The 24371-nt window shown below is 40.3% G+C and overlaps 1 protein-coding gene across 2 annotated transcripts in view; it reads right to left on the bottom strand.

The window, feature by feature from the left end:
* Nucleotides 1-24371, bottom strand: part of DHX35 (DEAH (Asp-Glu-Ala-His) box polypeptide 35) — a 70286-nt gene that overhangs the window by 7218 nt on the left and 38697 nt on the right. For both annotated transcript variants that reach the window (XM_008581924.1, XM_008581923.1), the window contains exons 10-19: nucleotides 23674-23770; nucleotides 22633-22791; nucleotides 20267-20477; nucleotides 16383-16507; nucleotides 12830-12884; nucleotides 9663-9758; nucleotides 7232-7326; nucleotides 5164-5241; nucleotides 3414-3543; nucleotides 535-616 (exon numbers count right to left, since the gene is read on the bottom strand). In XM_008581924.1, the coding sequence (XP_008580146.1) occupies nucleotides 535-616; nucleotides 3414-3543; nucleotides 5164-5241; nucleotides 7232-7326; nucleotides 9663-9758; nucleotides 12830-12884; nucleotides 16383-16507; nucleotides 20267-20477; nucleotides 22633-22791; nucleotides 23674-23770 (1128 nt within the window). The remainder of the gene's footprint in view (nucleotides 1-534; nucleotides 617-3413; nucleotides 3544-5163; nucleotides 5242-7231; nucleotides 7327-9662; nucleotides 9759-12829; nucleotides 12885-16382; nucleotides 16508-20266; nucleotides 20478-22632; nucleotides 22792-23673; nucleotides 23771-24371) is intronic.

Genomic DNA, 24371 nt, shown 5'->3' on the forward strand with positions numbered 1-24371 from the left:
AAAAAAAAAAAAAAAAAAAAAAAGAAAAGAAAATGGAATAGGTTATAGATTGTAGCAGGAGATACCTCCAGCAGATGAAGAAACACTTGCCAACCTTCAAAGACACCAAATGTGGCCACAGTGTATTGGAATAGCTGGTGACTTCACTCCTGTGGATCTCTAAAAACATAATAAACTACCCAATGGCAAAAGTAACTTCTCTGGGAAAGATCACCTTTAAGGGTTCCTTCCAGTCCCATCATTCTATTATTAGAATTGAAATACTACCAGCTTCTAGACACATAATTGTCATCCTTCTAAACACACATTACGACACGCAGATGGGCTGAATATTTAAGAAATATTTACAGAAAGTTAAGATATTTTGCTTAAAGCTATATAGCTAAACTCAACTCAGTTTTGGAAGAAGGAATGATAATAAATTAAAAATAATTATTTAACTTCTCTAGCATCTCTGAATGTCAGCTTTCTGTGGGTTTGGGTCATTTTTAAGATTTCTCCTTTAACAAATGACTTCACGAAGCATCATGTTACCTATAAGCTCCAGTAGAATGAAATCTTGCCGCATTTGCAAAGAATCCCGAAACAATGCACCTCAGCACCGGATCTGGATCACCTACACAAGGCAGCAAAGAGAGTGACAGGTGAGACCCTAACCCTGGCCTGCCCCATGCTCTGTGATGCCCCGGATACAGCCCTACCCCACCCCAGGTTGCTGCAAGCCACCTCGAAACCATCTCCAGAACCAGCACTGCCCTGTGTCTCCTAGTGCTAGAGACCTGCCCCGGTGCCCTCTGAAGAGGTCCCCATTTCCCACAATGGCTGCTGAGGAAAATAATGCTGGAATGCTCCTCCCATGTGGGACTCCTCCAACAAATGACTGGACCAAGGCTGGGCACCAAAACCTAAGGGAGCTACTCCACAGGCCAGCCAGTGACCATTGAACTTCTTAAGAGAGCACCTTGTGGGAATGATGTTCTTTCCATAAGGCACAAACTGGAATTCTATACTACAACATTATTTCTGTGGTTAAAGGTACAGTGTGCAATTCTTCACATTTTTCAACAGTTCCATTTTAATTAGTGTTTCTATTGCTACAGCAAACCTCTTCCATGGATAAAGCTTCCCCATTTATTAGATGTCCACAGGACACATTCCAAATTATTATGCAAAAGGATAATGTCATTTTTATGGTTTATGGCATACCATATTTCATCATTTCTAAGACTTGCTTTTTTTTATATATACTTTAACTCACTGAAATCAGAACAGCATTTTTTTCTCTCTCAGTGATACATAAAATTGATGTGTCTTACACATGATGGTATCTTAGATCCAGTGAAATACAGTACGCTGCTAAATAAGTTCCCTAAAAGTGGTACTATTTGCAAAGCCATCAACAATATTTAAAAATGTCAGCTTCACTACACTCTTTCTTTTTTGGTGGCTGGCCACTAAGGGAATCCAAACCCTTGTACTTGGGTCACTACACTTTACCAGCAATGTTTTCACAAAAAGGGTAACCTTCTTTTATTTTCCATTTATTTGAGAACTATCAGTGTATTTCTTCTTTCGTTAAGTTTTCTATTCCAATTCTTTGTCCATTTATCAACTTGGAAACTAGTGATTTTTCTAAATAGTTTAAATAAAATCATTCTATAAGAAAGTTTTTAATCTTTTATCTCATGACTGCTGAAAATATCTTTTACTATTTGCTTTCTTTTTTTAACATCTAAATGTTTTAAATTTGCATGGCATTTATTTAGTCTCCATGATTTTCTCTATTGTCCCTAAGCCCAGAACTGATGATATCTCAAGTCTGCATTTCTAACCATGACCTGATCCAAGACTCAGTCCTTTCTCTCCAATTGCCTATAAGAAATTTCCATGTAAAACATGCATTCTTATCAGGAGCAATATCGATTTTCAGGGGTAAAAATTGGTGCTTGGGGATAAGGGTAAGGGGGATAGCTCAGATATTACAATGGTTTGTAGCCCTGCATTGCTCAACACTACCTTATAAATCTTATTCCTTAACATTTAATTTCTCTAGTTAGGAAGAATATAAATTTAGTGTAACTTTTCTACTGGGCAGGGGGTTGATAATGAAAACCCAATTAAGAAACACAGATGTAGAAATAAGGATGTCATCTATCCATAAGGCTGTCATCTATCTGCTAGGTGACAGGAGCTTGATCACCTTCTCTCCAATTAGCTGCCCCTGAAGCATCCTGTTTTCGTCAATGACACCAACATGACCCAATCACCCAGGTTTCAACTCTTCCCTCTCTTGTGAACTTATTCATTCATCAAATATTCTCTGAGAACCTAACATGCGGCTCACTCCAAGCACTTGTCTCCACAGTCCTCCTTGCCTAACACATCTCTTGCCCAATGTTCTGATTCAACCAGTCCCTAATGCCTGGCCAGACATGCACCACCCCCTCAAGGCTGGGTTCAAGTTCTGACCACACCATATGCTCACTGTGTGATCTTCTGCAAGTTACTTTTGTTTCTCAGCTTCATTTTTCTCATCTATCAAATGCGGATAACAGCAGCACACATTTCACAGGGCGGTTGTGAGCATTAAGCGAACTAACATATAAAACACTCAAAACCTTGCCTTTCACTATTTGCTTTCTCTTTTTTTAACATCTAGATGTCAAAAAGTTAACAAATACTAGTGATGCATACTAGTGGTGCTGAGAATGTGGCTGTGTACCTGGTGCACAGAAGGCATTTAAGACAGTAGCTAAATGAATAAGATGTGTCACGTCCTCAGAAGTGGGGGCTTGTGAGCCGCACAGATCCAACTCTGCTGATTACCAGCTGTGTTATCCTGAACTTAATTTAACTTCTCCCTAGGACTTTGTAACTCATCCATAAGATAAAGATAACATCACCTACACCTCACAGAGTGGAAGATTAAGTGAGCAAACATTTGTAGAACTCCTGCCTTAGTGTAACCTACTGTGTCTTTGATTAATGGTAGTCACTGTCACTGCTAGAGACCAGAGGTGATGGCTTACACAGTACTTCTCCACCTTACCCTTAGTGACTGTCTAGGCTAAACACATGGCACTTGCTTTAATAATACTTGTATTTGAAAATAAAGTGTAATTTTTTATGTAATAGCCATAAGTTTCATCCACATGAAAGTAATTTTTCTTGCAAAGCCTACATGGGAAAATTAATTATATGATGTGCAATGACATGAATGTTAAGTGTTGTCACAGGACCTCCTTGGAAAAAATACGCACCTTCAGCTTTTCATGAACTCAGACTATTCAAAATGTGAAACCCAGGGTGGGTACAGAGCACACTGTGCTGCCTCACACCAGCCCAGCATGAGAACTTTAAGATGCAACTGAACAAAGAAAGGAAAGTCAAGAGCTGTGGCAGTTTATTCTCACCTTCGCTAGACTCCTTGGGTACTTGAAACTTGACAAGAAGCTTTTTCAATTGTTCTCTCACGGTCGCAGCTCTGACAAGACCCTTGTAATTCAGGAAATGTTCCTGGCACCACTGAGAGCTTTTATTGTGCTACAGAACAACCCAGACATAGGGAGAGTTAGAAAAACACAGAAATGTTCTAGACTAAGGCTATGTTGTGATGATATTTATTTTCTCTTCCCGCATTTGCTTATTCAATGGGACAAGATCCCCAGACTGTAACTGGCTCTTTTTTGCCCCATCTCTCAAAACAGATGTTAGCAACCATGCTCACATTTGACTGCTCTGTGACTTCACTCTCTGTGCTAGGGGCAAATGAGAACTTAATGACAAGGAGAGTTGTTTTTAATCTTAAATACCTACACGAGACGTGAATTATCAGAAAGAACCACTTCCCTTCGGTTCTTTTTAAATCAATTTTTCTTCTTTGGCGGGCTTTTGACTGCTCTGTGACTTCACTCTCTGTGCTAGGGGCAAATGAGAACTTAATGACAAGGAGAGTTGTTTTTAATCTTAAATACCTACACGAGACGTGAACTATCAGAAAGAACCACTTCCCTTCGGTTCTTTTTAAATCAATTTTTCTTCTTTGGCGGGCTTCAGTGTATCACTTTATTACACTACAGGCAGGCAGTGTGGCACGTACCAATGTAGAAATAATTTACGAACCATTATTATTTGTCCCCACAGTATGATTTTTCTATCAACAGTGCTTAATATTTTTCTGCATTCTTAAGTGTGATCAGTATATCTTAGATTAAATTTTGCTGTGGGAATGTACTTCTAAAATTATATTCTAAGCCAAGAAGCAAAGTGTTTTAAATAAGAAAATCTAATTCGTAGAGGATTTTCCAAGAAGGCATCTGTAGAAGAATGCAATATAGACCTATACCTACATTCTACTGCGAATAAAGCTTCAGATTGGAGATGGTACACTGTGCTTGAATAAAAGAATTCTAACTGATCTGACCTATCCATAAGTCTCAATAAGAGATAAGACTTTTTTATGGAAACTGTTCATTAACTAATCTTCCTTAAATCTCTGGTAAAACAAAAATTTAGTATTTCTCCTCTTCTAAAAAGGTATTTAAGAAATGAATACTGAAAATCTGAAATATCATACCCTTTCCTTTATAGGGGAGGTTTCTTTTTCATCATCTTCATCAGCTTTAGATATCTCTTTTTAACAACTTCTAATGAGAACTTCAAGTGGTATTATTTGCTCTCAATGTTATAGAATATTAAGAACATTAAAAGTTAATATTACTTATAACTAAACATGGGTAAGATATGCACAGATCCTCGCCTACAGCTTTGAAAATTCAACCCCAGACTACCAGCTGCTCTCAGCCCCATTTATCTGGCAGAAAACACAAGAGAACGTCCTTCTCAAATGCTGCCTCTCTATCCAACAGCATGGTGGATGTGAGACATGGTGAGGCCAAGCTGTCAGCCCACTGCTAGTGAGCCACATCTCTAGGCAAGGAAGAGCAATAAACAATTCCAGGGTTCTTCTCTGCAATACTGAACCACACACTCAGGCAGGAAGCCCAATCCACCAATTAGAAGTACTGGCAATAAATCTAATAAGAAAATAAAGGGGTCTCTTGGCCTTTCCTTTATGAACGGAACTTCCAGGATCCTTGCTCCTAGATCACTTCAAGTAGGTGGGTGCATGGAAGGGGCCCTTTGAGTGGGGGCTGCTCTTACTTTGATAAATGCTTCATATACATTGAGCATAGTGAGGTGATCGCCCTCTTCGACAGCAAATTTTCGGTGCACTCGAATCTGGAAAGAATAAAGCAATTTTTAGAAGCTGCCTCCTGTGAGCCACTTGTAGCAGGGAGGTAACACTGCAGGATGAACAGCACATGGGTTGTGGATTCAGAACCCTGTTTCACACCAGTCTAGCTCTGCCCTATCCTAAAAGACCTCAGACTGGTTACTTAACCTTTCTCAGCCTCCATTTCCTTACCTGTAAAATCGGGAAATCAAACCTCTCTGTTAAGATTGCTCTGGATTAGGATAATTTACTATAAACTACCTGGCACAGGAATTTGATACATGTTAGTGTCTCTCTCTTCCTCGATCCAGTCAGTACCACCCCTTTCAGAAGAACTCCTCCTAGCCCCCAACAGAATATAGGTTCCAGGAGGGCAGGGGCTGACTGTCTGCCACATGGTATACACTCAGCATTCCCAGGCTACCACCAGCATCACAGCCCTTTCCCACTCCACCACTGAGTTCTTCTTTCTGTAAGACCCTGGTCAACGCCATCTGTTCTCATGGGCTAAAGGAGCGGCATATACAATATATACACAAGTATGCAAATATACTTATTAACTTCAGAATTTTATCTTGGGATGAAATACCTCATAATCAATCTTCCTTCCTTCTTTCCATCCATTCACTCACTCATTAACAGATATTTATCAAACACCTACTGTAGACCAGGCACTGTGCTAAGCATCTGAGATACAATAGTAAGTAAAACAGTGGTGGGAGAGAGACAACAAACAAAATATATAGGCAAAATATATAGCATAGCAGGTGGTAAGAAGAGTTTCCACTGAGTGTTTGTGTGGGGGAAAAAAAAGCAGCAGCATCAGGGGAGAAAAATAAAGCAGGGAGTAGAAATGGGATATACTGCGATGTTAAACAGAGTGGCCAGAACTTCAGTTTCCTCACCTTCAAAGTGAGTTTTCTGCAGTAGGATTGTTATGAAGGTTAACGAAACAAACAAACAAACAAACAAACAAACCCGAGAAAATGGACATAACCATCCAGGCACGGAAGCAGGAAAACTTTGTAACCTGTAGTTATACAACTGTCAGAGATGATCCGACAGTCCATAAGGAAGTGTCTCTCTAAACAAACCCGAGAAAATGGACATAACCATCCAGGCACGGAAGCAGGAAAACTCTGTAACCTGTAGTTATACAACTGTCAGAGATGATCCGACAGTCCATAAGGAAGTGTCTCTCTTCCCTACTGCACATCCCAGTTCCGCCCTCCATGAGCAAGGAACTGACTCTCAACTGACCTCTGACCTACCTCTATCACAACCCTCACCTCCGTGATGCTCTTCAATATCCTAACTCCTCCTTCACAGTCTCTCCAGCATTCGCCCTTCGTAATCACTGATGCCTGGGGTTCTGGCATCTCTTTAGCTCAAAATGCCACACCTACAACACCACTGTGATGCAGCAGGGTGCCCAGAATTGGCCTGCTGTGCCCAGGCACCTAACTCCTTATGTTTCAGTCATCACTGATGCCTGGGGTTCTGGCATCTCTTTAGCTCAAAATGCCACACCTACAACACCACCGTGATGCAGCAGGGTGCCCAGAATTGGCCTGCTGTGCCCAGGCACCTAACTCCTTATGTTTCTTATGTGCCCACCAAAGTTTCTACCAGCGGCGTGAATGACAACTTCCGTGACAGGAAGCTGAAAGTCAGTAGTGCAGTGGTTAAGGTCTGGGGCTTTGGACCGCGAAAGCCAACTCCACCAACTCTGGCTGTGTGACCATGAGCTACCTAACCTTTCTGAGCTTCCATCTTTAAAATGTGAAAACAGCAGATACCTGCCAGGTTTACAGTGAAGATAAAATGAACTGAGGCCTGTAATGCTTGATACAACACCAGGTACACGGTACACACTCAAAATGGGAGCTGATATCAGCTGCGCAACTCTGTCTTCAGCACTTGCTGGGTGAGTTTTAACAAGGAAAGCCCAAGTGAGAGACTGGTGCGAACAACTTGGGAGAAAGTTGAACTTACTGCCTGAGATTTCTGGTTTGAGGGGACCACAAAGATATTCTGGATCTGCATCATGGCTGCAATGCTTAGAATTTCCTGAGAACAGCCGAAATTTCCTGTAAAACAAAAAGGATGTCTGATTTCGAACATAGAATGGGTCAACAAGAAGTGAAAGACCTTTTCCCACGTTTGCCTTGCACTACACTGCAAACTAAGATATTTTTATGTGATTTAATTTTTTAAGTCTATAGTATACAACTACTTCACTCTGCTAAATGGAATGTCCTATATGTGGCCCAGATGAATGAATCATAGCCTTGAAAGACTCTGAGAAAGGGGCTTTACTCCACTCTGCAGCTGTAACATGAGGGGACTCTCGCTATATGGCAAGTTGGGGTCCAGACTGTCCCCATCGCTAAGGGCAGGTCAGCTCACATCTGTACCCTACTCTCTAGTGTGGACATCTAGAATCCTGGCAGTGAGCCTGAAAGGAAAAAGAGACAGGAAATGTGTGGGTTGTGTCCCTTCTGCTGTTTCTCTGTCCTAAACCCTTCTGTGAGGTGGCCTCCCTCTCAAAAGGGCTCCTTTCACCTGGGAAGCTCAAGTTACAACTAGACCAGGAAAACACTCTGCGGGCTACTGCTGTAGCACTTGGGAACCGAATTTGCAGCAATCAGTCCTCCAGGACGTTAGAGCAAACGGCACCACCTGTCTAGTCCCCCCCATAGCCTCCTGCCTCATGAAGGAGGTACTGCCCCAACCCCACACTGACAATCCTGTTTCTCAAGGCAAGGCTAAGGGCATTTGGTTTTTTCCCAAAACACAACACATCTTCATAAATTGCCAGTTGACGTAAAGGTTAGACAAAGGCAAGAAACACTTAATATTTCCTTCCCTAGGGGGGAAAAGCAAACTATACTGTCTAGATGATTTTGATTTCTAATTATGAGAAAATTTCCAGGTTATACGCTTTAATCCTAGAAGTCATACTCTCAAAAAAAATCTGAAGGTATCAGAGAAATTAGAACACTTGTACACTGCTGGTAGGAATATAAAATGGTACAGCCACTGTGGAAAACAGTATAGCAATTCCTCAAAAAAAGTAAAGTTAGTACAGCCATTCTGGAAAATAGTGTGGAGGTTCCACAAAAAACAGAAAATAGAACAACCACTTGATCCTGCAATCCCACTTCTGGGCATAAATGAACTGAAATCAGTATGTTAAAGAAATACCTGCATACCAGTGTTCATTTCAGCATTATTCACAATAGCCAAAATATGGAGGCAACCTAAGTATCCAGGACGAATGAGTAAGGAAAATGTGGTATATATACACAACAGAATACTATATAGCCCTTAAAAAAGGAAATTCTGTCACCAGTGACAACATGGATCAAACTGGAGGACATCATGCTAAGTGAAATAAGCCAGACACAGAAAGACAAATATATGAGCTTACTTACATGTGGAATCTAACCTAGTCTATCCCACAGAAACAAAGGTAGAAGGTGGTTACCAGAGGCTGCGGGGGGAGGGATATGGAAAGGGGAGATGTTGATCAAAGGGTACAAAGTTTTATTAGACTAGAGGAATAAGTTCAGTGATCTATTGCACTGCATGGCGACCACAGTTAACAATAACGTATGTTTCAAAATTGCTATCGACCACAAAAAATAAGTTGGTGAGGTGATGAATATGGTAATTAGCTTGACTGAATCTTTCTACAATGTGTGCATAGATCAAAACATCACACTGTACCCCATAAATGTACACAAGTATTCTTTGTCAATTAAAAACAAATATATTTTTTTGAAAAAATTAAATGAAGAATTACCATATGATCTAGTAATTCCACTTTTGGGTATATACCCTAAAGAAGTGAAAGCAGGGACTCAAACAAATATCTGCACTCCCATGTTCATAGCAACATTATCCACAATAGCCAAAAGGTAGAAACAACCTAAATGTCTGTCAACAGATGAATGGAGAAACAAAATGTGATGTAGAGGTCTTCAAAAAGTTCATCCCAGGGGAGCTGAGCTCCTTGCTTGAGGCTGAGAGGAAGAGAGGGATTTTTCCTGGTGTGAAAGGTTTATTTTTTAACAGCATCCAGCTGTCCGGTCTGTTTCGTCATTCATTTGTCGTAAAAGCCCCGCTTGTGAGACAGGGCAGCTGCTCTAGGCTCCCAGTGCCCACCGCAGACCAGCGCATCTGCAGGTGGCGCAGCACCCAGGCCCTGCGAGGTGTCCACCGGATGTGGCCTGGGGGACCTTCCCTGCTGGCCCCCAGGGATGACCACACAGCTGGTGAGGGTTGCACTTTCAGTGTGTGTGTGTGTGTGTGTGTGTTTTAACCACAATCATACCCTTTTCCCCAGGGTACAGAGAATTCAGAAAAACAACTCCTCTGATAATCAAAATAAAATCAATGCAAGCTGTTAGGCTCTACCCACCTGATTCAAGCAGCATTTTGGCAAACATGGGATTCAAAGGGAACTCTGCTATTCTCATGCCAAGGGGTTCAGTTAGACGACAGTCTTTGTCCAGACCTGCCAGAAGAACAACAAAAGATATCAGAAGGCATGCACCACTGTGCTGGAAGATGTACAGTTGCTGAGAAAATAAAAGATGATGTATGTTTAAAAAAGGTATCCAAAAGGTGATTCACGCACTACCAAACTCAATTTGCCACTAGAGTGCTATTAACATTAATAGTAGATCTCCACTGAGCTCTTGAATACCCAGTTTTAAAAAACGATACTTCTGGGCCGGCCTGTGGCTCACTTGGGAGAGTGCGGTGCTGTTAACACCAAGGCCACGGGTTCGGATCCCTATATAGGGATGGCCAGTTAGCTCACTTGGGAGAGCATGGTGCTGACAACACCAAGTCAAGGGTTAAGATCCCCTTACTGGCCATCTTTTTAAAAAAAAAAACAAGCAACGATACTTCTAATGACTTCTATTCAAGGACTTAATTATAAGGAAATGGCCCTGCACATCCTCTTGCTCCCATTCTCTCCTCCATCCACACAGCCTCACTCTGTTCTCACTACTCCACAGACTGCTCTTTCCAATGGCCCAACAACCAGGTAGCACCAAACACAAAGGCTGTCTTCCTTATAGCCTCCAAGCAGCACTTAACACTCTGCTGACCACGGCTTCTTGGAACTACTCTTCCCCAGCTTCTGTGACCCCACTCTCCTGGCTCACCTTCCTTGCTGCTTCCCCCCTCTCAGTTACCTTCTGCATCTTCTTCTGCATCCAGGACCCAATATGTCACAGATGTGCCAGGGTGGCATCCTATGCCCTCTGCTCTTTTCATACCATGTGAGCAATTAGAATTGAAACACTAGCCCAGATCCCTCTGTTGCCAACACCAGACCTGTTTATCCAACTGCCACCTGCGCAGTTTACTGAACTGGGTAGACTCCTTCAACTCCCCACCTTCCCTCCTTGCCTCTCTACCACTCACCAACATCCAGATATTGGATGCCTAAGGCTCCCAAAATGTTGATTATTGCTTTTCCAATTAAAATAAATGTTGCAAAAGCTCAGAGTAAAACAGAAAAGATCATTTCTCTGCTCCAATATAATTATTTCTTTAAAGGTGGTAATTCAGCTTGAAATTAAATTAAGTTGGGTGTTTCCCTCTACCTTTCCCAGCTTATCTAGGGTAGTGAAGAAAGAGGAAATATATTAAATTTCATGCTGTTTGATTGGAGGAAAAACCAGTCCAAATGAAAAATTACACAATGTTCTCTCATCCTTGCTTTCAAGCTCCTAGTACATGCTTGAGAACAGAGAATGGACATGTATTCCAATATGGTCTCACTCCAGGCTGATCTTACACAGACCCAGCCGAAGGCCTTTTAAATCACTGGAGATCTTTTAAATCAGCAATTGGCTAGTCCTTCACAGAGAAGTACCATAAATATAATGAATGAGGATAAGACCCCTACCTCACCCCCTACAAAAAAATTAACTCAAAATGGATCACAGACTTAAATGTAAGAACCAAAACTACAAAACTCTTTGAAGAAAACCTAGGAATAAATCTTAACGGCCATGGGTTAGGCAATGGCTTCTTAGACATGACACCAAAAGCACTACTGACAAAAGAGAAAGGGATAAACTGAGGTACACAAATACTTTAAACTTTTGTACTGAAAAGGAGAAATATTTATGTCACATATCTAATAAAAAATGTGTACCCAAAATATATAAAGAACTCCTCAATAAAAAAGACTCTACCCCACATAAAAATGAGCAAAGGAGTTGAAGAGACATTTCTCCAAAGAAGATATACAAATGGCCAGTAAGCACATGAAAAGATGAGTCATAAGGAAAATGCAAAGCAAAACCATAAGACACCACTTCACATCCACTTGGATGGCTATAGTACAAAAGACAGACAATAGTAAGTGTTAAAAACAATGGGAACAAATTAGAACTCTCACACGTTGCTGGTGGGAACGTCCACCAAAAACTTGTATGCTAACATTCACAGCAGCATTATTTACATGAGTCAAAAAAGTGGAAATAACCCAAATGTCCATCAGCTAGTGAATGGATAAAAATATGTCATATATCCATACCTTTTTATTCAGCAATAAAAAGGAATGAAGTACCAATACATGCTACAATATGGATGAACCTTGGAAACACTGTGCTAAATGAAAGAAGCCAATCACAAAAGACCACATACTGTATAATTCTATTTATATGAAATGCCAGGAATATACAAATATACAAAGATAAAAAGTGTCCATAGAGATAGAAACAGATTAGTGGTGGTTTAGGGCTGGAGGGAGAGGGAATGGGGAGTGAGTGCTAATGGGTGATGAAAATGCTCTAAAATTAGATTGTGGTGGTGGTTGCACAGCCCTGTGAATATACTAAGACCACTGAATTCACTGCTATGTGAATTATACCTCAATAAAACTGTTTTAAAAAAAAAGAGTAAAACTCAAAGTCTCAAAGGACAAAACTTCCACTAAGACTTAATAACAAACCAGATATTCTATTCATTTAGGGCGCCATTCACAGAAGAGACAGTACTTCCTAAAGAGGTGAATTCAGGCTACAATTTTCCCTATCTTAAGGTAAATACTACATTTTCAAACAACAAGCAAATAGAGGTTCTTCTATAACACAGTGTTTCCTCGAAGGAACAATACCCCAGGCTGGTAATGTACCCAATTCTCCACAGAGAACCCCAAGAATGAAATGAAGGGAGTTAGGGAGAGAAACACGGAGCCACAGATTTCAGGATGTGGTAGGTGGACAGAGAGCAAGGTCTAAGGAAATAACATCTGAACAACAGTACTGTAGGGAATCACTGATCTGGGATGTCTCATAGGACTGTGGCCCTGGTGAAGGTTATTAATAGCTTTTGATGAACTGGCATGCTTTATAAATTCATTATCATAAATGGCCTTCATGTACTGTTAGTCTAATTACGGTCCCAACTTTTTATTTCAATAAACAGTAAGTGCCACTAAGAGGATTATATATATGGAGAGAACCAATCTCACTCCTGAAGATACTAAGAGCTCTAACATGAATACAACCTAACTAATATCACATAGGAGAGCACATAACGGAAGAGAAATAGGCATACCTCCTAGAGCATAGAGTAACTCCAAAGCTTGAACCATCGACTGTGCTGGAGGTGGCTGTAAAAAACACAAAAGTCCTCCTAAATTAAATTCTCTGGGCAATAGACATAAAAATGCGACCACAAAATCCATTCTCCCCTCTAGCATACTCCACGCTTCCCAGCTTCCATGCTCTGTACATGCTGGTAGCACCCCATGAAATGTCCTTCATGTGCTTCTCTGCATCCTTAGTACTATGTGGCCTTTAAGGCTCAGCATGAAGCTCTACCTCATCTTCCCCTCTATCAGAAGGGATGGGTCCCTATCTTAAATTACCTCCCCATTTTCCCTAAACTCTCTTCAAACATTTCCCATTTTGACTTCCCAGTCTCAAACCTTCTACTACACTGGGAGCCCCAGCATACTGCAGCACTCGGGGATGATTTATCTTTGTGTCACCTAGAGCCCTGTTCCAGGCCTTGCCTATGATGGGTTAATAACATATGTTGAATTTGAATCTCTGAAAATAATAGAGTATGCTAGATAACCTGAAGCAAAGCTGATATTGTGACCTTCAGTCTGATTATCTGAATCCTTATCTCCTTTCCTTATGCAAATCTTCACTGAATACCTATTAAGTGCCAGGCATCATTATTTTTCTCTCTGTAAATTATTTGGTGTCTAATAAGCCAGGTAATAAAATTACAGTACTTTTTCTAACTACATAGCTTTTTTTCTAAATGCATTTACATAACAAATGTATTTTAAGCATCACATTGTTTTAGTTCAATTTTATAGATGAGGAAAGGGAATACAATAAATAAAAGACATTTGAACAAGTTGGTGGCAAAGCCAGAAGCTAAACTCAGGCCTCATTTTTTCCACTCTACCTCACCCACTTTGTTTGCCAAGGAACAAAGTAGAACTTTTAAAAGTTGTAATGATTGCATGCATGGTTGCACACACTTATGAGGGTGGGACCTAAACCTAACTAATTCACTACACATAGGGTATCAACAAATCACTGTTGAGCAAATCATGTAATTGATCCACTAGCCCTTCCTCAGTGCCCATGAATGACATCTTTCTTTACAAAGAGGGAAAATGCACACCTAACTGGAGGAGCTTAAACCCTCTGGGGATCTTTCTGGGAATCTCTTACACTGAGATTATATGAGAGAACAGGAAATGCACAGCTCTGAATTAGATTTTAAACAATTACATAACAAAACTAACAAGGTCCTCTTTGACTCTTTTCAATCCTTGGCCCTATTTTCAGTCAATTATCATCAACCAAAACCTTGCATTGCCCTCCTCCCCCCACCCCGGGGTTCCCCAAATCACATCCATAGTATTTTCACACAAACACATTCACCAGAATTTTTCCACGACTTCAACTGACTAGGGACCATATACAAACACTGCTTTAACATATTTGGAATTACTATGTATGTATCATTTTAGTTTGTTTTTCTCACTGCAGTTTTTGAGGTAGCTGCATAATATTCCAACACAGTCATACTCCATGAAGAAGTCAATTTTCTTATTACTGGGCAATTGAGTTGTTTCCAGTTTTTCACTATTGTAAATAATACTGCTAAATATAAAAAATTACATGTACTCTGTGATTTCAACCATACAAAACACAACTTCAGGGGAAAATAACCAGGAGGAAATATATAAAGAAGATTTTGCATGTATTTTTTTCATTTTTCAATTATCTAAAAGTTTTGTTATAATTTTCATTATTTATATTTTTTAATTTAATATAAAATAATGCTATAAACATTATCACATATGTAAGCTTTTTCCTTCTTTTGAGTTAATTTTTCTCATGGAAATTTCTTCTGAAAAAATAACAAGCATTTCTATGCCTCATTAAATATTGTCAGAAAGTGCTCCATGAAGACCAAAACAGAGTATAAAACCACCAGCAATACATAAAGAATTTATTTTCCCAAATGTGTCAGCTCTGGATTTCACAATTTTTCTTCCTATATGATCATTTACTAGCGTAAAGTCAAACTTTACAGCTACTTCCATCTGCATTTACGTCTCGCCTGGAGAAGCTGAGCATGTCCTAGTATTAGTTTACAGTGTGTGCTGCTTCCTTCCTTTTAGCTTTTTCTTTAATGAATATTTGGTTTATTCTAAATGATGTATGAAACTATTTTTTTGATATATTGATCTGTCATTTCTGCCATTATATGTTTTCCTTTAATCTTAGATGTAGAGCTTTTCATAAGCTTTTCAATCTGCATATACTTTTCCTCTTCTCTTTATCTCTTATATTGTACATGGGTTGGCCGGTTAGCTCACTTGGGAGAGCGTGGTGCTGGTGACACCAAGGTCAAGGGTTCAGATCCCCACACCGGCCAGCTGCCAAAAAAAAAAAAATATTAAAAGAATAACTGACGAAATCATAAAGGCAACGATACAAAGATTTTACTGTGAATATATTTAGAATGTCTGCACATTAAAAAACAAAAAAAGCAGTAAAATACAGAAAAAATATTTGCAAGAAATATTACAGACAAAGGTTAATACCTTTAATATTTAAAGGACTCTTGAAAATCACTAATAAACATTAATTTTAACAGATAAATGGCTTAACAATTGAGAAGAAATAAAATGTGGCCAATAAATTTTTTTTTTTTAAATGTACCTTATGAGGGGCCGGCCTGTGGCTCACTTGGGAGAGTGTGGTACTGATAACACCACGGCCACGAGTTCGGATCCCTGTACAGGGATGGCCGGTTAGCCCACTTGGGAGAGCGTGGTGCTGACAACACCAAGTCAAGGGTTAAGATCCCCTTACCAGTCATCTTTTAAATTAATTAATTAATTAATTAATTAAATATAAATAAATAAATAAATAAAAATCTACCTTATGAGAAATCAAAACAAAAGTAAATATTCTCTCTCTCTCTCCAATCAAATTAACAAAACTCTAAGAGAATAACATGGCATGATGGGAGACTAATGCATTCATGCACTGCAGGAACTAACATTAGTAAAGTAATTTGGCCGTGTATCAAGAGCCTACAAAATGGCCTTTTTACCCAATAATTTCACTCCTAGAAACCTGCCTTAGGAAATAATCAGAAACACAATCAGCCACAAGGGTCTTGCCGGCAGCTCTTCCAAATCCCTCTTGGCTCGCGGACTGGTGGTCGTCTTGCAAGAGACCATCACTCGCTATCATGGAACTCTCCACCCCTCCTGACCTGATGAGATACTACTTGGGCTTCAGGTTTCACCTCGGACGTGACTGCTGGGCTGGAGGCCCTTCCTTTGTCCCTCAGAGCACAGGCACACTGCTCTGTAATTACCCACTTATCTCTATACTTCAGAAGACATGGACAGGAATTGTGGCTGCCTTATCTGGCTGCTTTTTCCCATACGCTTCACAGGGCCAGGTGCAAAGCAAGCACACAACACATGAGCTGAGAGTGATAAAAAAGAGAAAGCTAGCATGCCCTACAAGATGGTATGAACTCTCTCACACTCATGGTATGAGTACCCCCTATGAGTTCTCTAGCCTCCCCACAGCCCCAGACAGAAGGCAGGACTCACCGACATGAAGTGGAACCTGAGGACATTGTCAATCCCTAGTGCTTTCAGCTGCAGTATGACAGGTGCCAAATTGCTACGCTGCATCTCAGGGACAGTAGACTGAAGCAACTTGTCAAAGGCTTCCTCTGAGGATAGGAAATCAGAATTGTTTGGGATCAAATGTCACAATCAAATGCAATCATTATGCCACAGGGACAGTTTTCCTTCTTTACCTCTAACAAGAGGCTCTAGGATTCTAGGATCAGATGCATATGATATTAGATATAAGGTGGTTTTTATATTTAGGAAAAACCACTCTATTTTTAAAATACTTTAAGCAAATATATTTGAATGGTATACCTTTATAAATGTTTGCCCTTTTACTTTAGAATGCTGTTTTTCAAGTGCTTTTTGTCAGCAAATCATTAAAACAAAGTAATGAGTATTTGCTGGATCCCTGCTGGAGCCCAGTTACCATTATCTCTGCCTGGAGTGGGGCAAGTCAAGGAGGCAAGAACTGCACAGATAAGCAAAAAACAATTTCAAAATAGACCACGAAAATAGCAACCAAATCTTATAAAGAGCAAAAACTGTCCAAATCTAACTTTTTAAATCAATGAGCCAGGCACACAACATCACACCCAGAATACAATGCTGCCACCAATAGATTAATGAATGCTTACATGCCCCATCAGGAACAAAACGTGACCTCAAACGGGGACAAGCACAAGGCACAGGGATCTCAAGAAGGGAGGGGCAGGGAAGTGGGTAGGGAGGGAAAGAGAACTGGGGAGGCCTTTCTATAAAAGCTAGACTAAAAAGGTGGGGGAAAAAGAGGAAGAGATTAAGCACTTTTGTGTATATTCGGAAAGCTTATGATTACATAGAGAATGTTCCACCCACAAAATCCTCCCACATCAGTCAACATTTTAACAGATACACACACTTCTGAAACAATACAAGCATGGCCCAACTTTCACTTAGTTCATAAAGCTTTAGTTAACTAGAGAGAAAACAAACCAAAACAAAAGGTGTCATGAAGAAATAGCACTATCACTGAAGAATTTCAAAAAGGCTTTCTTTGAGAAAATGGACAACCAAAATTCTGTGGACTGACTGATATAAATTGCCAGATGCACAGGTCTAACTAGATGGTTCTGCATTACAGGCAACAGCAAGAAGTTCCAAACGGAATACTCTCTTTAGTTGCAAGAGCATTTTGGGTACAGCTTTCTGGCAGGATAACCACATTTTCCAACCACACTGCTGACCAAGGGAGAAGCAAAGTTATCAGATAGGAAGACCGCACTGCTGAGAAGATGCTCACAGGAAGTAGGTGCTTCCTAAGAGTTTAATGACTCTCCTGAGGACTCCACTGTACAAGGTATCAGGCCGGGAGCTGCAGGAGCCACAGGCAACCCCTTTGAGAAGCTCCAGTGATAGGAAGGGGCCTGAGACCAAGACCGGAAACAGTGGCCTCCAAGGAGGAACAGGCTAGGTCCTAGTGAGTGGTCCTCGCAAAGAGAAATGGAGGCTCAGAGAGAGGATTTGAAGGATCTGTTGGGCAAAGAGGAAACAGCCCAAGGAAAGGTATCAAAGGTATGAGGGTGGATATGGGGAAGCAGAGGGTACATCCAAGAAGAGTATAGTTCTGCTGGGAAGCAATGTGTAGCTATAAGCAGTTACTGGGAGAAGATAAGCTCTCAAAATTCCCAGAAGGTTCTGGGAAGCTATGAAGGGTCTGAACAGGGAGCACCCTGCTTCTTAGCTGCACTCTCTGCAAGCCCAGAGGCTGGACTCTAATGCACTGATAACTGTCAGGTGGCCCCTCCCCAAACCCACTTCCACTAAAACTGCTCATGCAAAAGGAATCAGTGACTTTTCATCCCATTCCACCTGCCTATCTTTAGTCTGCATTCCAGTACATGATTTCTTTGGAGCATAGGATGATGCTGGCCATCTCCTCTTTAAAAGTAACTTACATGACCTTGCAATACCCCAAAGAATTAAAAACAGGTACTCAGGTACACAATCATGCATGTTCATAGCAGCACTATTCACAATAGCCAAAAGGTGGAAACAGCCTAAATATCCTCAACTGGTAAATGAATAAACAAATTGTTGTTTTTCTATACAATGGAATATTATTCAATCATAAAAAGGAATGAAATACATGCTATGATATAGATGAACCTCAAAAACATTATGCTAAGAAGCCAGACACAAAAGGTCATGTATTTTATGATTCCATTTATATGAAACATCCAAAATAGATAAATCCATAGAGACAGACACAGATTGGTGATTGCCAGGAGCTGGAGTTCAGGAAGAATTAAGAGAGACTTCTTAGTGAGTAAGGGCCTCTACTTTGGAGTGATGGAAATGTTTTGAAATGAGGACAGAGGTGGTGGTTGCACAACATTGTGAAGGGAGTAAATGCCACCGAAATGCTCAACTTTAAAATGGTTAATTTTTTTCTAGATTTTTTTTTCAGCTGGCTGGTACAGGGATTGGAACCCTGGACCTTGGTGTTATCAGTACCACAATCTAACCAACTGAGTGAGCTAACTGGCCCACTAAAATGGTTAATTTCACATTATGTACAGTTCACCACAATAAATAATTTTTTAAAAAATAACTTTAAACTTTCTCCTCCTGCATTTCAGGATGCCTGTTAGTCCTGGTTCTTCTTTTTCCATTCCAATCATTCCTTCTCAGTGGCTGCTCTTACCTCTGTGGCCTCTGGTTCTGCCTTTTGCTTCACTGTCGGGAATGCTCTATACCTCTTTCTCCTCTCCAAGTACTTCTCCATTCCACTCCCTCTGCCTGGTGTGCTGAAATCTAATCTCCACCACTGCCCCTTCACCTGGATAACTCCTGGGCTTCCAATAAGACCAGGCTCAAACACCACCTCAGTTGTGAAGCACTCCCTAACTCCCCAACAGAATTAACATTGACCCTGCTCTCTGCTTCCAAGGTTCCCTATGCTTTATAACAACCCTATCATACACATTCTGATCTATGTGTGGGTCTGCCTCCACTATCAGACCGTTAGCTTTGGGGCCACAGACCATGTCTTACCCAGCTCTACATCTCCAAGTCCTGGCACCAAGCTCAGCTTATTGCAGGTGCTCTGTAAACATTTGCTAAAAGAAAGAACAATGTCAAAGACTGAAGGACAATGGTAATCAGAAAGGAAAGGGAGAGATAAATGGCAGAGTTAAAACTCCCAGACATGTCCAGATGGATTCCAAACAGAGAAGGGAATTAACTGTGACTTGGAAATTAAGTCTGGACAACTGGGAAAAATCTCAGTACCATTCTCCACAAAGAGAAATGAAGAAAGAGAAAGAGCAGCTCTGGGTACATCCTTATCTTTAAGGCTATCTTTAAGCTCAAAGGGCTTAAAGGGCTGGGACAATCTTTATCAGAATTTAATTCTGCTCCCTCAGATCCTAGCATGGTACATGGCACAGAGTAGTTTACCAACTATTTGTTTTCTGTGAATGAATCTCAGGATAGATCCTCAATTTTAGCTCAGCAAAGAATAAGAAAACAGCACATTAAGTAAGCTAAGGGAAAGGGAAGAAAGGCAGGACCTGAGACACACAGCCCACGCTACAGGGTCACATGGTACTGACAAGCTTACACCCAGATGTTAGGTTAGAATGGGGACTGCAAACAGGTGGTGACTCACAGTCCAGCCTTGGCCAACGTGGAGTAGCAGCAAAGAAATGCTATGTTCAGAGTGAGGAAGGTAGCAGGGGCCACACTACACAGGGCCTTGTGGGGGAGGTCTGGATTTTATGTTAGGTTCTGCCATGAGGAGTAAATATTTGCTATATTCTCCAATGCCCAGGCTGACCATGAGAAAGTCTAAAACCCTTACGGAAAGCCACACTAACCTGTATAAAGACGGTAACATTTGCCTGAGCGGCTGCGACCACCACGTCCTGCTCGCTGGTTGGCTGATGCCTGGGACACTGGCACCACCACCAAGCATTCAATAGCTGTCCTGGGATTGTAGGCTCGCAGTTTCACAAAGCCACAGTCAATCACATACACAATACCACTGATCGTGATGGAGGTTTCTGCCACATTGGTGGCCACTATCACCTAAGTTCCCACAGAAAGAAGAGTAAGAAAAAAAGTCCTTTCACTTTTAATAAAATATTAAAAATCCTAAAAGATTTAACAGTGTTTCCAACATTGCAGAATTTGTGAAAGGCAGTCTGGTATACTAGAAAAAGCATGAGTTTCAGAGTCAGGGTGCCCTGGATTTGAATTCTCACTAATTGTGTGACCCTGGACAAGTTACTTAACCTCCTGGGCATCATTTCCCTCATCTACATAATAATATTTACCACCTCCCCCTAGAGGTCGCCAAAGAGAATAACATATATACATATATGTCACTTCATATGTCACTTTATATATATAAATATATATTTAATATATAATATATATTTATATATATTATATATACTTTTTAGATATACTTTATATTTATATATAAATATATATCATATATTTATATATATATATATTTTTATATATATATACACAAAGTGACATATTTATATAAAGTGACTTATAGAAACTAGTACATGGCACACAGTAAATATTCAACAATGCTAGTTTTTCCCTTTTACACAACCAAAGTAAATCCCATCTTGTACACATATATTCATTTATTCATTCACATTATAACTCTTTTCTGAGGATAGCTGCTTTGCCAGGCACTGTTCAAGGTGCTGGGGATGTCTGCTGAACAAGACCGACAAGGCCCCCTGCTCTCCCAGACTTTATATTCTAGTGTGAGTGTTTAGAGTGGAGACCTGGTGCACATAAACAAGCAGATAATTTCAGAAAGCAACAAATACTATGAAGATAACACAACCAGGTAATCTAATATGATGTAGTATATAATACATATATTATATCCTATAATATTATAGTAATAAGGCATGCTACTTTAGATTGGATGGCCATGGAAAGCCTCTCTGAAAGATTCTGAGCTGAGACCTGAGTAACAAGAAGGAGCCAAAACTACAGGGATCCTAGGAGAAGAAGCAGTTCAAAGGAAGGAGGAATAGCCAGTGTGGCGAGAGTGGAGAGTAAATACAAGATGAGTTTGGCAAGGGAGGCAGAGACCAGCTCATATGCAGACTCTGGGCCGTCATAAGGTATTTGCATTTTATTCCAAGTACACTGGCAGCTGCCTTGGAGAGTTGTAAGTAGCAGGGGACATGTACTCGTATATATAGCCCTTAGAACTTTTTTCAAGCACTTTATCTTTTATAAAAATCATGTTATAAAAATCTTCCTAACTTTTTTATGTAGTAAAGAGTTAAGATTTTGTGCTATAAAACCATCTACCTAAAAAAGTTATTATTTATGTGTTATATCCTAGAAAACCAAGACTCCAGGTTAAGTAACTCAACCCAGGGCACATAGTAACTCAGGGACAGAATCCAGATCTCCAGATTGGTTGGCTGCAATTCACATCTGACTGGGCAGACTTGAGTTGCTCCATCCCAAGGGCCAAGAGGTTGAGCACCTTCTTCTAAGAGGTCTGAAACTGGGAGTGGATCCTCAGACCATCCCCCACCTACTTTCATCTCTGCCCCCTGTTGATACATAGCTACCATAAGCTGACTTCAGGCTAGGTCTATGCATTACTCATCTAAGGGAAGGGGAAAGCAGAGGAAGTGCCAGGGGACAAGGAGCAATAGGCAGACTGGCTGCCTGCTGACTCCTGCAAACTGATGCTTCCCACCACACCCCTCCCCACCCCAGTTTCAAGGCTAAATGTTTTTAAGCTACACCTTGAATTAACTGATTTAAACTTGGCTCTATAGGAAAACTGATAATTATAACAAATGGTTTAGAAACCATTTGTACTAATTTATCTATTGTTCCTGACTGACCACAATCTGCCAAGATAGGCCCTTAAGCCAAGGTAGTACTATGTCATGGGAAATATTAGGCAGGCAGAAGAGAAGCAAAAAGAAGTCACCTGCTCTGATAATTACCATCAGAGTGATCTTGCTGTGAGGCAGATTTAGAAATCTTCACAACAGATTATTTATTGTGTGCTTTTAGATCTACTGCACAGAACCATGGACCTAAAACTCTAAAAGAACCCTTCATACTCAGAAGTTTCACTTCAATTTAAAAAAAAAAAAAAAAACTTTTCAGTACATAGCAAAGGGGCATCATTATGATTACAGACGGCTGCAAATACCCTTGGTCATCAGGATGGTCTCACCTTTCTGACACTGCGTGACACCCTTTCAAACACTTTCATTTGCTCAAAGGAAGGCAGTCCCGCATACATGGGGAGAACCCGGAGGTGTCTCTTCATTCCAGTGCGAGCTAGTGCTCGTGCCTGCTCGATTAGCATAGACACAACAGTTTCTACTTCTTCCTAAAACAATGAACCAGGAACCAAAGAAACCGAGATCAATTTGAAGCATGTCATTTTATTATACTTAAAGAAAATGAAAGTTAGAATCAGTATTTTCATTTTGGCCAGATTCATGAATTTCAATGCTATCATGTTCCACTCTAAAATGGTATTTAATCAAATGCTACCAAACAATGGTGCCAAACGGGGTGAAAATTTGCAACTGTAATATTAATTACTAAAATCTATACTATCTGCTGTGAACAGAAGAGTTCCCAATAAATACAATAATGACTATTTTACTCAGCTTTTATGTACTAGGGCAAACTGAGCATTTCACACACATGGACAAGTTGTGGCACATAAAATTGCTAGAAACTTTCCCCAGAAAAGATTATTGAACTGAGGTAAATATTTGGCAGTGGAAAAGATTACAGCTGGAGGGTAGTTCTGAACAATGCTACAATCCTGAGTGCGCACTTGAGTTTGAGTAGTTTTTCCAGTAACATGGCCACTTACCACGTCCAGGATGAGCTTTAAAGGTGTCATTGGGAAAGGAGACATGCCACAACAACAGGTAGCAGCAAAACATACTTAATGCAATATTAGATTCTGGCAAAAAAAAAATGGCCTAGACTCAACCACATACTTTATTTTAGAATCAGATAATAAATGTAAAATACATTTAACTCCCTGCAGAGAGAATAGGCAGGAGCTAATGACTCCCTGACAATCTAGTTGGTAGATGAATGACATCAAACCAAACAATTTTTTCAAGCAATTAAGTAACCAACGAATACAACAAAACATGAAATAAATGACTAAGTAAAGTAAAAGAACTCTGTATTAACTTAGTGCTGTCTTAACGTGTCTGTTCATCACAGAGAAGTCCAACGGAATTACCTGGCCGGTAAGAAATGCTAATATGTCTCCATCTTCCTCCGTCTGGTGAATCTTCACCACAGTTTCCACAGTTGATTTGATATAATCTGGAACAGGACTGAAAAGACATGTGGGATAAATTCATCACTAGAATATACTCATTAATTACAGATCAACTACCCTGATAATCTGGAAACAAAGCCTCATAAAAGTTAGTTTGGGCCTGTCCAGCAGGTAATTAGTATATGGATAAATAAATATTCATTCTTATTTCTTTTTTTAAACTCAGCTTTCAAAAATAATCCACAATTGTATGTAAACTATGATTTTTAGAACTTTATTTGCAAAGAAATGAAAACGATATATCTATGCATATAGGTGCATTATCTTTAGCATGCAAAGATGTCGGGCCAGTGAAAATTAGGAGCTGTGGTCCCAGTGTCAAATCCCACACCCTTCCTGGCCCATTTTTCCTCCTGATCATTGGCAACATGTATGGGTTGAGTGGGAAGAACTGATGGATGTGCTTTCTAGCTAGAACAACTCAGAAATCAAGCCCACAACTTTCTGGATTTATCAGCCACTGGACCAGGCTCCTGGTCTTTGCTTGCCAAAGGACTAGGTACAGGAATTAGGACGGCCCCTCTCTTGTCCAAGGGGACTCCTCCCAAAAATGCCAATCAGGCCTTCTTTCTAAGGATGTAGAGAGCAGAGAATTA

The sequence above is a fragment of the Galeopterus variegatus genome, unplaced genomic scaffold (genome assembly GCF_000696425.1).
Source record: "Galeopterus variegatus unplaced genomic scaffold, G_variegatus-3.0.2 Scaffold2489, whole genome shotgun sequence".
In the NCBI taxonomy this organism is placed as follows: Eukaryota; Metazoa; Chordata; class Mammalia; order Dermoptera; family Cynocephalidae; genus Galeopterus; species Galeopterus variegatus.